Source organism: Canis lupus, chromosome 4, assembly GCF_011100685.1.
Source record: "Canis lupus familiaris isolate Mischka breed German Shepherd chromosome 4, alternate assembly UU_Cfam_GSD_1.0, whole genome shotgun sequence".
Classification (NCBI taxonomy): Eukaryota; Metazoa; Chordata; class Mammalia; order Carnivora; family Canidae; genus Canis; species Canis lupus.
The window spans coordinates 43,440,903-43,453,075 of record NC_049225.1 but is presented as its reverse complement, the minus strand read 5'-3'; the positions used below and the strand labels follow the sequence as shown (position 1 = coordinate 43,453,075).

The 12,173-nt window shown below is 42.5% G+C and overlaps 1 protein-coding gene across 1 annotated transcript in view; it reads right to left on the bottom strand.

Moving 5' to 3' along the window:
* Positions 1-12,173, bottom strand: part of SLIT3 (slit guidance ligand 3) — a 591,933-nt gene that overhangs the window by 538,112 nt on the left and 41,648 nt on the right. The window contains exons 2-3 of the mRNA XM_038535455.1: positions 7,728-7,799; positions 1,048-1,119 (exon numbers count right to left, since the gene is read on the bottom strand). Of these exons, the coding sequence (XP_038391383.1) occupies positions 1,048-1,119; positions 7,728-7,799 (144 nt within the window). The remainder of the gene's footprint in view (positions 1-1,047; positions 1,120-7,727; positions 7,800-12,173) is intronic.

The following is a 12,173-nucleotide window of genomic DNA, read 5'->3' as shown; positions in this document are numbered from 1 at the left end:
CCAACTCTCATCTCTGTAGATGAGATTTGGCAACAGGACAGGATCCTACCAGGGAGGCTGGTGGAGCAGTGAACTGTTGCACCTCTGTCCCCCAACTGCAGGAGAAAGAGGCTTAAATGTCAGGCCAACTGGGATGTGGAGGGAAACATGGAAGAGAGCCGCCCACCAGGCATGACTAAGTGCTCTTTGGGACAAGCTCCACTTAGAGGGCAGGAAGCAAATATCCAGATGTTATATGCTGCCAGATATGATTAACTGAGGAAAGGTGAAGCTGCCCACTTAACCATCTGAACAGCAGCCCCATCTGAGTGACCCAAGAGTTTTCTGCAATTGCATTAATCATCAAAATAAATGGAGGCTCCATCCATCTCCATTCCCACCCCTCTTTGTCTCTCCCTCTGATAGTCAGAATAGCAGCCTATTTTTAAACCCTGGCACCACATACTCTCGTGGAAACATGTGGGCTTCCTGACACAGGCTGATGCTCAGAGGAGATACAGGCACGCTGACGGTACTGCCCACTCTCCCATCTTTCCTCTCTTGTGAGGGGCAGAGGCGGCTCCAGGAGGAGAGGGCCTGAGGAGGGAACCTGCTACCCATGCAGGGGAATAGCGAGTATCTAACACTGGCCTCCATGACAGGGATAACCAACTGCTGGCTTCCATCTCCTGCAAAAGGGACAAGGCTTGGGCAAGAACCAGCCCCATGTACAGATACCAAAAGCAACAGCTCAAGCCCAAGAAGAAGAAATATAGATCCTGGATGCCAATTCTAGTATCTTTTAAAGAGAAAGAGTTTAAAAAATAAAGAAAAAGAATTTAAAAGGATCTCAGTGTCTCTTTAACATGTATCTGATGTACTTTAAATAAAATAAGCAAACATTTCATTAAATGTTGAAGACTTTTTTTTGGCAAGGTTGCAATGAAGTCAATTTACCAAAAAAAAAAAAAAAAAAAAAAAAAAAAGAAGAAGATGATGACTTTTCAAGAAAGGAGATTTTTTTTTTTTTTTTTTTTTTTTCAAGAAAGGAGGTTGTACTGTACTTACAATCGCTCCAGCTGCTTCAGATCCTGGAAGGCGCCTCTCTCGATGACGCTGACCTGGTTGTCTTCCAGATGCCTAGGACCACAGAAACAGCAGTGGTCAAGGACAAGCGGGCCTCAGGGGTCTTCATGCTAGGTTTCAGGCCCTGCAGACCTGGTCACTCAGCCCCTCCCATGACACTCTGCCATGCCCCCTACCCCCCAGCTGGGATCAGTCTAGTGGGACAAGATAATTCACATGCCAGCTTGGTGTCACGGTAACCAGGGTTTCGCCGCCTGCACACTTTCTACCTGACAGATTGGTTTCCATGCCTCTATTTTAAGAATGTTCTCAGCAAATGTCCCCCCAAGCACTGCAGGATGTTGCACAGAAAAGGAAGAGGTAAAAGCTGCTTCTTATAAAAAACACACATATATTCAGTATCTCTTCCCTTGGAGCTCCCTCCTCTAAGGATGCAAAAATACTTCATTAAAAAGGGCCTTCTCTGTGTACTCTGACTCTGGGTCACCTACTAGAAAGGGTGTTCCTACTGTTGGACAACTGCCTGTGCCAGGAATTCTCCTTGCCCAGGGCCTGGCTGAGGGTGATGGTCACAAAAGCTAGTCCAGCCACGGACTCTGCTGACCTCCAATATTCTCCATGCAGATGATTAAAAACCTAAACACTCTGCTTAACTGAGGTTGATTCATGCATGTGGCATATCCTAGGAATTGAGTATACAATGAAACATTTGTTTCCCTAACTTAAAAAAAAAAAAATGGCAGCTTAAACTGGATTAGATGAACAGTAGGGAAGAAAAGCAATGAGGTTGCCCAGTTTCTATCCCGGGCCAATCCCGCTGGTTGAATGAGATGTAGAGAGATGTAGTTGTGTTTGAAGGAAGTGTCTTTGGAAGGTGCAGTTTAGGAAAGGCTGTAGGTGCCCTGGACTACACAGAAGAGGTCCTCTGAGCGCCTGAAGGAAAAAGCAGAAGGATAGAAGGCAGCTTTAAGGAAGCTTGACCTTCATTTCAAAATGATTCTATCCATGTTAGCCTAGCACCTCCAAGGCATTTTATAACCCCTGTACTTCTTGGGCTTAACACTTGGGTCCTTCAGTTTATTTTCAAGTCCATCTTCCCCACTATGCCTAAGGACTAAGGGGGTAGGAATTTCTGTTCATTATCATACTCAGCCTTAACACAGTTGCCTAGCACAGCAGCCACTTAATAAAGGCTTCTGAATAATGAAAAACTATAGATGTCTTTGGGCCACGTAACATTGATTTTCTATCAAGGAAAAGGCCAGTCTAGGACATACGGAGTGTCTGACTCAAACTATCAGAGTGATAAGGGTATTTTGTTTGAGTTCAATGACATTTTACATTTTTTTTTGTAAGTTTTTTGCAAACCATTAAAAATCAATATCACGCACACATATATACACACATACACATTATCACAAAAGAAACTCCTTCTGAAAAATCAGCTCCTGGGCAGCCCGGGTGGCTCAGCAGTTTAGCGCCGCCTTCAGCCCAGGGCATGATCCTGGAGACCCAGGATCGAGTTCCACGTCGAGCTCCCTGCATGGAGCCTACTTCTCCCTCTGCCTGTGTCTCTGCCCCCCTCCCCTCTGTGTGTGTGTGTGTGTGTGTGTGTGTGTCTTATGAATAAATAAATCTTTAAAAAAAAAGAAAAGAAAACAAAAATCAGCTCCTGTATTTCCAAATACCACCAACTGGTAGGAACTGAGTATGGGGTCAGGCAAGGCACACAGGCTCCTCAGTCTGCCACAGTCCTCACCCCCACTTTACTACATACGTTCATGTCACTCTGGCCCCCTACAGGCTCCTCACTTAACACATATGGATACCATGGAATAGGGAGGCTGAGAGCCTTGCCTAAGGAGAAATTATTTGTATAAAGTCACACAGCCAGCTAGGAAAGACTAACTCCCAGTCTGGTGTGCTTGCCAAATCGGGCATTAAACCCTTCCCTGCTTTCTTATCAGCTGATGGTGTAACACCCAGTCAACCTCTCAGAGACTGTTTCCTCATTTGTAAATTAAAAAAAAAAAAAAGTCTCATAAGTCCTTATGAGGACAAAAATGGAATAAAGTGTGTAAATTCTCTAGCCCAGGATCTGAAGTACAATTAGAGGCTTATTAATGTTCTTTACCTTCCCTTGTCTTCCTCTCTATTTTGCCATATGGCAAGGAGGGCCTTGGAATGCCAATAGACTCACACTAGCACATCTCGCTAAACAGGGAATCAGTTCAATATTAGTGACTGGGGATTTGTTTAGCTGTTTTTACTATCAATCAATCCATCACAGTGCTTGTTGTCATAAGTTCCCAATTATAACAAAGAACAATACTAGAGTGCCTGAGTGTGATATTCTCTCTGGGTTTCTGAAGGAGTTTAACTCCAACCTCCTATGATGAATCTTTTAGTTCTATACTAATTAATCTAACACTACTAGCTTCTTTCAGAAAGGGGAGTAAAAAAAAAAAAAAAAAAAGCAAATATATGTGTATTCAATAGCTGCCCCTCCTCAACTATGCTCAGGTGTGGGGAGGCTAATTTTTATCACTTTAGCCAATGGAAGTCACCAGTGGAAAATGAGATGATGAGATGGACTGATATTGGGGGATTTATTCCTACCTCCTTCCCTGCCAAGTAACTTCAGATTGACTGTGTCCCTCTAACTAAGACTACAGATCCTATCAGGTAGTTCCTACCTTTGTGGGCTCAGATAACCACTTTCCCCTATTGTTCCTTGAGGCCTAGAGGACTATTGTGGAGGCTAGAGGCTACTTGCTGCTAGCCTGAAGAAACTATGGCATATCTTCTCAGTTTCTCTTAACTTTGCCCATTTCTTTGTAAATAACTCTTTATTTAGCTCTCCTTATTTGTCTTGAGTGAGTGTCATCTCTTTCCTGCTGGAATCCTGACTATAGTCAGGTAGCTAGGGTCCTTTTCTAGATTTACTTCTTAGAACTATCAGAGTCCAGCCTAATACCTGACTTTTAAAGGGGCAACACATAATCAACATCTGATGAATGAATGAATAAATGAATCAATGAAAAAGCTGTGAACCTTTCATCCAGACTTCTAGGTTGAGATGCAATTCAGAAGCTTGAGCTAATGTAATTGATATCATTCTCATTTTACTGACCAGATGCAGCAAGGTCAGGGATTCCAGCAAAGGTTGGATGTCCAGAAGGGCTGTCCATTGTTTGACTCTATTCTGAGTTAGAGACACACAGACTGTGTTCATTTTCAGCTCTTTTAGCATTGTTATTTTTTTAGTTTTAACACTGAATCAGAATCGGAAACCGCCTCATGTGATGATGGCTAGGGAGGAGTTTAATTCTTTTATTAACCCCATGTGGGATAAAGCTGGCTCCCACATTGTGGGCATAGCAGAGTTCTTGCAACAGACTAGTAAGAAAGAGAATATAATTGATAACACCAGAAGGGATCTTTTCTTACTCCACCCTGTAGGGAAAGAATTGTTATGGGCAATTCTTATATCTTCTCCTTGAATGTACTTTATTTGGGGAAAATTGCCTTTGGATGAGACCAAAGTTCCCCAATATCCATTTTATCTGCTTTTGCCCACACTCCTGAACTGTATTAACAATTCTGCATGGAAATAGGTGGCAAGCACAAATTATTCAAGACTATTGAGTCTTTTCTGGCTTCACTATAAATTGTAAATAAGAAACAGATATAGGGAATGTGCCAAGGTGTGATGAAAGCTTTTCAAAAAAGATAGTTGTCTAGGTTACTCAACTAAAAAGAATAGATTGAGGGAAAATATGGTTTAAATGTCTAAGTATTTTACTAGTGTGAGAAAGCATTTCAGCTATCCCACCTAGCAGATTCTTTCACAGAATAAAGGGCCACTTGAATAGGATTGTCTTTGAGTTGATAAGGAAGATAACGAAACACAGTATATTAACAGAGTCTATAAAGTGGGGGAAGAAGGAGTGTTTTGGTGTTGCTTATCAAAACAAGAAAAATGTGCCAATTAAATGAAAGATAAACTGGAGTCAAAGGAATGTTTTGTAGACCATCCAGAGGATATTAATATGATCTTTTGTGATTATTTTAAACTTTCTATTTGCAGACAGCAGATATGGAAATTGGAATTTTTATTAGCCTTTCTGATGTAATGGTAAGAAAATCAAAGGGTTTTCTTTCTGACTTGGTTAGAAAATGAAGCATTAGGTGAAATTTCTGACTTGTATGAAAGGAAATCTCTCACACATGCAGGGGGAGAAATGGAAACAGAGAGGTTAAATGTTTGTTCTTCAAGCTGTCAAATGACCTGGAATCGGGAGTTTACTGCCTCTATCTCTTCAATAAAAGTTACCCTAAAACTGAGCTATGGAATTCCCTCAACCCATCCCTGTCTCAATTCTGACCCACACACATCTCATGAGAACTTCCAGCCATTTGACAGACACATAACTGCTAAGGGCAAAAGACTCAGCAGAGGGTAGAGTCGCCCCCTTCTGCCCCTCCACGTTCTTCCTGATAATGGTGAAGGAGTGTGAACATGCCATAGACTGGAGAATATATCAAGGAGAAAACATCTGCTATTTGGAGGCCCAACATTTAGACCCCAGAGTCCCCACACACTGGTGTTCAGTACATATCAGGTAATGCACATCAGGGCTGCATTTATAAAATGGGTAGACTATTGCTTCTTAGTTTTCTAAAATTTCTATAATACAAGTGGACAGCAGTTCTGCACAGAGGTTAGAAAGCACATATTCTGGGTTCTGATTTCTCCTTAGCATAGTTACCTGCCATGTGAAGTTGGGACAACTGTGCCTCTGTTTCCTCTAGGGAGACAGGGATTAATAGCCACATAACACAGAACTTGGTCTGTGAAAAGTACCATACATATGTTGTTAGTCATCATCATCATCACCACTATCTACTTCTCATTGAGGAAAAACAACGCTACACAAGTAATATCCCACAGGTTGCAGTGAGAATAAACAGATTTCATGAAAATGTTAAAACCATAAAGCATTAAATGTGCAACTATGAGAGTTCGGAGGACTTCTGGCCATTTGTTATGAGTGGAATTATATCCCCCTCAAATTCATATGTTAATGTCTAATCCCCAGGCTATCATAATGTGACCTTATCAAAGATAAGGTTCTCGGGGATCCCTGGGTGGCTCAGCGGTTTGGCGCCTGCCTTTGGCCCAAGGCGCAATCCTGGAGTCCCGGTATCAAGTCCCGCGTCAGGCTCCTGGCATGGAGCCTGCTTCTTCCTCTGCCTGTGTCCCTGCCTCTCTCTCTCTCTCTCTCTCTCTCTCTATCATGAATAAATAAATAAAACCTTAAAAAAAAAAAAAAGATAAGGTTCTCACTAAAGTAATTCAGTTAAAAAGGGGTTATTAGGGTGTGCACTAATTTGACTGATATCCTCATAACAAAGGAAAATGTGAACAGAGACATGCACAGAAGGAAGACAATGTGAGACTCAGGGAGAAGATAACCATCTAGAAGCCAGGGATTCCTGAGGCCACCAGAAGCTAGAAGACAGGCTGGATCAGATCCTCCCTCTCAGTCCTCAAAAGGAACCAACTATGCTGACTCCCTGATTTTGGATTTCTGGCCTCAGAAACTCTGAGACAGTAATATTTTTTGTTTAAGCCACCCACTGTGTGGTACTTTGTTATAGCAGCCCTAGCAAACTAATATACTGTCATTTCTTATCTTACAGATGAGAAAACTGAAGCCCAAAGAGGTAGAGTGATTCATCCAAGATTACATGGGCAGTTAATTCTGAGGCAGGACCAGAACCAGGTACTTACTGTCCCTAATAAAATTATTTGTATTATACAGGGCTATTAGTAAAAAGAAGGAGGTGGCTTCAGCTACTAAGACTTTAGCTGCTGCTTCTAGTAGAGATCTGCCATCCAAGATTCCATGACACAGCAGACACCAAGGCAGTGGCCAGACTGTCCAGATGGTACTCCTGGTCTGGAGCCATACTTACGGGGTCAAAATCAACCTTTGAGTAAAGTAGGAAAGAGGCTCCGATTACTCCTCTCTTGTACCTCTAAATGTCTGAGCTTTGCTAATGGACAAGCATTTAGGCATTCTTATCACTTACAGACTTCGGGATGAGTAAAGATATTCAATATTTAGCAAGGAAATCTGATATTCCTTGCTCCCCTGTTGTGCCAATACCCATCTCAAATTTTGCTACCTGTCTGTTCAGCTGTGGGTGTACAGCAGGGGCTCTGACCCTGTCTGACTCCCTCCCTTTTCCCCTCCACTCCATAAAGCAACAAGATAAATAACTTTCGTTCTGATTGCTCTTTTAATGCACAGGCTGGAGAAGAAATTATAATCTCTGTGGAAGAGTAGCATGGTTAGTCAAGCTGACATTGCTGTCATCCTAGAAGCTGGGCATGTTGATTTATTCATGTAGAGCCTTCTGTTTTCCTTGTCACTGGAACTGACTTCTTCCACCAGGCTAGCCCAGCCAGCAGCATAGAGACACAGAATAAGATACCTGAAAAACCTGGGTACACTAATGAAGGGTTTTCTGCTGCAGAATGGTAAATTCCTGTCACCCAGTGCATAGGGGTGTGATGTCAGGGCAACAAAACATTTTCACAAGGCCAAAGAGCTAAAAATGAAAATGATGTTCAAGAATCATGTGTTACTTACAAGACTCGGAGGTTCTTGAGTCCAGCGAAGTCCATCTTGGTAATCCTGGTAATATTATTTCTGTCCAGGTCACTGTAATAGAGAGCAAATTTGGGTCAGATTTTTGGAGGTTACACTTATGGTCTATTCAACCCAGACTGGCTTGAAGGAATGTTGCTTGTCAAGCAGAAGGTAATTCCAATGATTAATGTCATCCCTTGAGCATGCCCAACCAACCTTAAGGAGGCTGTATGGAATAAGCTATTCATTATGTATATAGTAGAGCCCTGCTATATTTAGCTGCCTGGCTTCTGTTGCCCCACTTTGACTAACAACTTTTTCTTTGGAGTCCCCTCCCCGAACTCTCAGATCATGTCACATAAGTGAGGCCAACCTCTCTTCCCAGGTCCAGACCTAATCTAGGCTAGGCTTATAAGCATCTTCCCTCTGACCACAGTACTTGTTTCAGGAATGTATCATGACTCAAATTCCCAACAGCTCTTTCCCCACTGGGTTTCCAAGCTGTTTAACATTGCCAGAATCCATCTTGTCACCATCGAGAGTTTTCCAGAGTCAAGAGATAAGGAGAAAGTGATTCCTGATGCTATCCTATGAGTATGTGGATCTACCCAGGCCTGAAGCCAGATACTTCTGTATTTTGAAATTATATGAGCCAATTTATCCCATATCCCCTATATTTTGTCTTAAAACAGTTTGAGTTGAATTTTCTATCACTTGAAACCAAGAGAATCTTGAGTGACTTTGTTATCTACCTAAGTATTTATTTTCCAACTAGTTTGCAACTCCTGGTCCATTAGCAAAGTTTAACTTTCATAGCCCAATATAAAGAGTATGTGCCTGACATACAGTAGGGGGAATTTTGTTAATATCATACATTAGGTAAAGACAGTTACATGGATTGCTCCTGCCACAACTATTGGGTTTATAGTCCTAAAAATGGTCCCAAAGAGAAGAATTTGCTATGGAAGAACTTAAAGCATTATGGGGTATTTGTGTTGGGGAAAAGGGGCACCATGGGTATTAGAAAACTAGAGTTAGAGAAAACCAAAATCAAGAATGAACCTATGAACAACTGTATACATATTCTGTGTTCATTAAAATTATCTAAGAAGACTAGATGCAAAAAAAGGGACCATGAACAATGTTATAATTCTTAATAATGGATGTTGATTGATTAATTCCTATCTACCATGCCTTCTTGAGAATCTGTTCAAGGTTCTAGCCATGCTGGAGTTTCAACAAATTACTTGTAAACTGGCTTTGCTTTTCTCCTGAACATTCAGGAACTCAGGAGGTCATTTTCCCCATGACAGATCCTCATCCACACAGTCACTATTTCTTAGGTTTTCTTAGCCAGGTCCTAAAGTTGACATCCTGCAGTCATGTCTCAGATGGACCTGTGAAATCCACAGCTGCATACAAGGAACAGGGAAACAATCTTCAGATTCGAGCACTTTGTATGAGAAGGGATTATTCTCCTGATACTGAAAATAATATCAAAATAAAAATCAAGTGAGTCCTTGGGTAGCCTCACCTGGTAACCACTTTCCTTCCTCATTCAGTTTTCCACTACCTACAATAGCAATCAGGTTGTTTCTTAACTAGCCTGTGATGGAGACAGGCAGTGTGTAGACTTCTCAGACTAAGCTGAGTGCCAGTAAAGGAAGAGCAAGAATTACACAGGGAAATAAAGAAAGGTTGCCTGTGTGAGGATCAGACAGATAGGCATATGTGCATGCTCATACTCACCATGAGTATTCTTCTCACCTCCTGTCTCAATTGGGATTGATGTTTGGGGACATTGAAAACTGCAGATATGACAATGCAACTAAACATTTAATTACCAGGACACAGCCTGGTATCTCAGCAGCTTGTGCTGGTGGCTGTGGCACCAATATTCTCAATTAATATTATTATATAAAGGGGCACAAAGTGTGCTGCTGAAAAGCTGAGGACTTGGGACAGGCAGGGGGTGGTGGTGGTGGATGGGTTGGAGGGATGCACCAGGCACACAGTCTGTGTTTGGGAAGCAGAGCTTTAGAGGAAAGCAGCCCTGAGTTTGGATTCCTGCTCTGCCACCTACTGAGTGACCTATGGGCAGTTCACTTCATCTCTGAGGCTCAGCTTCTCTATCCACAAAATGTTGGTAATCACCTCAACCTCAAGGATTTTTATGAAAGCCAAATGAGATGACACACAGTGTTTACCTGGCATTTGTTAAAGACTTAATCGTGGCAGCTATTGTTACTATAATTAGTTGAACTACATCCTTCTTACCTGCACCCCCCCACTTCCACTCTGAAATTTCAGTGCATTAAGAGCAGCGGCCTATACCACCCCAAATTCTGCACCTACAGATGAATCCTGGGATCCCAAGACGACTATCTTCTTGTAGATGAAAGAGGGGTGCATTTTGCAACTAATAAGTAGTAAGATGCTGCCACAAGTAGCCCCCTCACACTGCTCTTCTCTTTCACATTTCTATGACACCTATTTCTTTATCGTCCTCTGCCCAGCCAGCACACACACTGCCCAACTGCCGGGGAGGAGGTCAGAGAACATGTTCCTGGGTTTTGAGGTAAGACAAGTCAGGGTTCAAGTCTCTTCTCCACTTCCTATTCCCAGCTGTGTGGGTTTCAGTATTTTACTTAAATTCTCTGAGCCTTGCTGCTTTATGTAAGCCTCTCCTACTTGCAATCTTGGAATGGTAAGCACAAAACCCTGATTACAAGCATGCTTGGCTGAAAATGGGAATTAATTAAATGGACACTGAGAGGAGGCTACACTACCTTATGTGCTCATCACTCCCCCAACCCCCCTTGTCTCAGTCCAAGCTGCTCTGAAACTTCAGCCTGATTTCTCAGCCATCAGCTTTGGCCCTTAAGGGAATCAGTATATCTTAGCCTATCATGAGTTTTGAACCATCTGCAAGCATGATCACTAGATGGGAAGCCCCTGCCGTGGGGTAAGGAAGTGAGGTGGTATCAAAACATGTTTGCAAGTTGTTTCTTTGACGAGCCTGCCATTGAGAGGTAGAGTCTATGTCCCTTTCCCTTGAAAGTGAGCAGACCTCACTTTGACTGCTTAGAAAAGCCTGGGGGCAGGAATGATGTTGCGGAATTTCTGAGGCTGGATTAGAAGAGGCAGTAGTAAGTGACTGCCTGGCTCTCTCTAGGAGCATTTGCATGGGAGCACTGAGGTGCCATGTTGGAAGACCAGAAGGCTAGAGACGACACTGGAAAGACTTTGTAAGAAGATCAGAGAGAGACAGAGAGAGACAGAGAGGTGCCGGATGTTTGAGGTGCTGGATGTTTGAGAGGTCCCTGCGTGTTTGATTCTTTCCAGCCTAGAGGTCAGGCATGTAAGTGCAAACACCTTTGAGATTCAAGCTTCAAACTGTTGGGGATTTACCCCAAAGATACAGATGCAATGAAACGCCGAGACACCTGCACCCCGATGTTTCTAGCAGCAAAGTCCACAATAGCCAAACTGTGGAAGGAACCTTGGTGTCCATCGAAAGATGAATGGATAAAGAAGATGTGGTTTATGTATACAATGGAATATTACTCAGCCATTAGAAATGACAAATACCCACCATTTGCTTCAACGTGGATGGAACTGGAGGGTATTATGCTGAGTGAAGTAAGTCAATCGGAGAAGGACAAACATTATATGGTCTCATTCATTTGGGGAATATAAATAATAGTGAAAGGGAATATAAGGGAAGGGAGAAGAAATGTGTGGGAAATATCAGAAAGGGAGACAGAACATAAAGACTCCTAACTCTGGGAAACAAACTAGGGGTGGTGGAAGGGGAGGAGGGCAGGGGGTGGAGGTGAATGGGTGACGGGCACTGAGGGGGGCACTTGATGGGATGAGCACTGGGTGTTATTCTGTAAGTTGGCAAATTGAACACCAATAAAAAATAAATTTATTAAAAAAAAAGAGAGAGAGATTGAAGCTTCAACTACCATCTGGCTATAACTTACGAGAAACTAAGCCATTTCACCCAGCTGAACTACTCCTGAATTCCTGCCCACAGAAACTGTGAGGGGGAAATACTAAAATAAGCACTGTGTCTTAAGCCATTAAGTTTCGGAGTGATTTGTTTGGCAACAAAAGAGAGAGGTGGAAGAGAAAGGAAGAGAAAGACACCTTTTGAATGTTTAACATTAACAATGGAACTCCCTTCAAATGACTCTCAATGGCATGTCTTTTCTACACTTGTCTGTCACCCTTGAGATATTCAGTCTTGTCATCATGGTCAAAGATGTCTCATGGGAGCCAAAAACAGTGAGCACTGGCCCTTCTCTTAGGTTCTCAAGAGTAAAGATTGCATAATTAGGGTTGTCCATCTCTCCAAGTGAGCCTTAGGCTACCATGAGAATTACCCTGGTGTTATATTAATAATCGTAATAGTGGGTACCATTCATCGAACATTGTGGC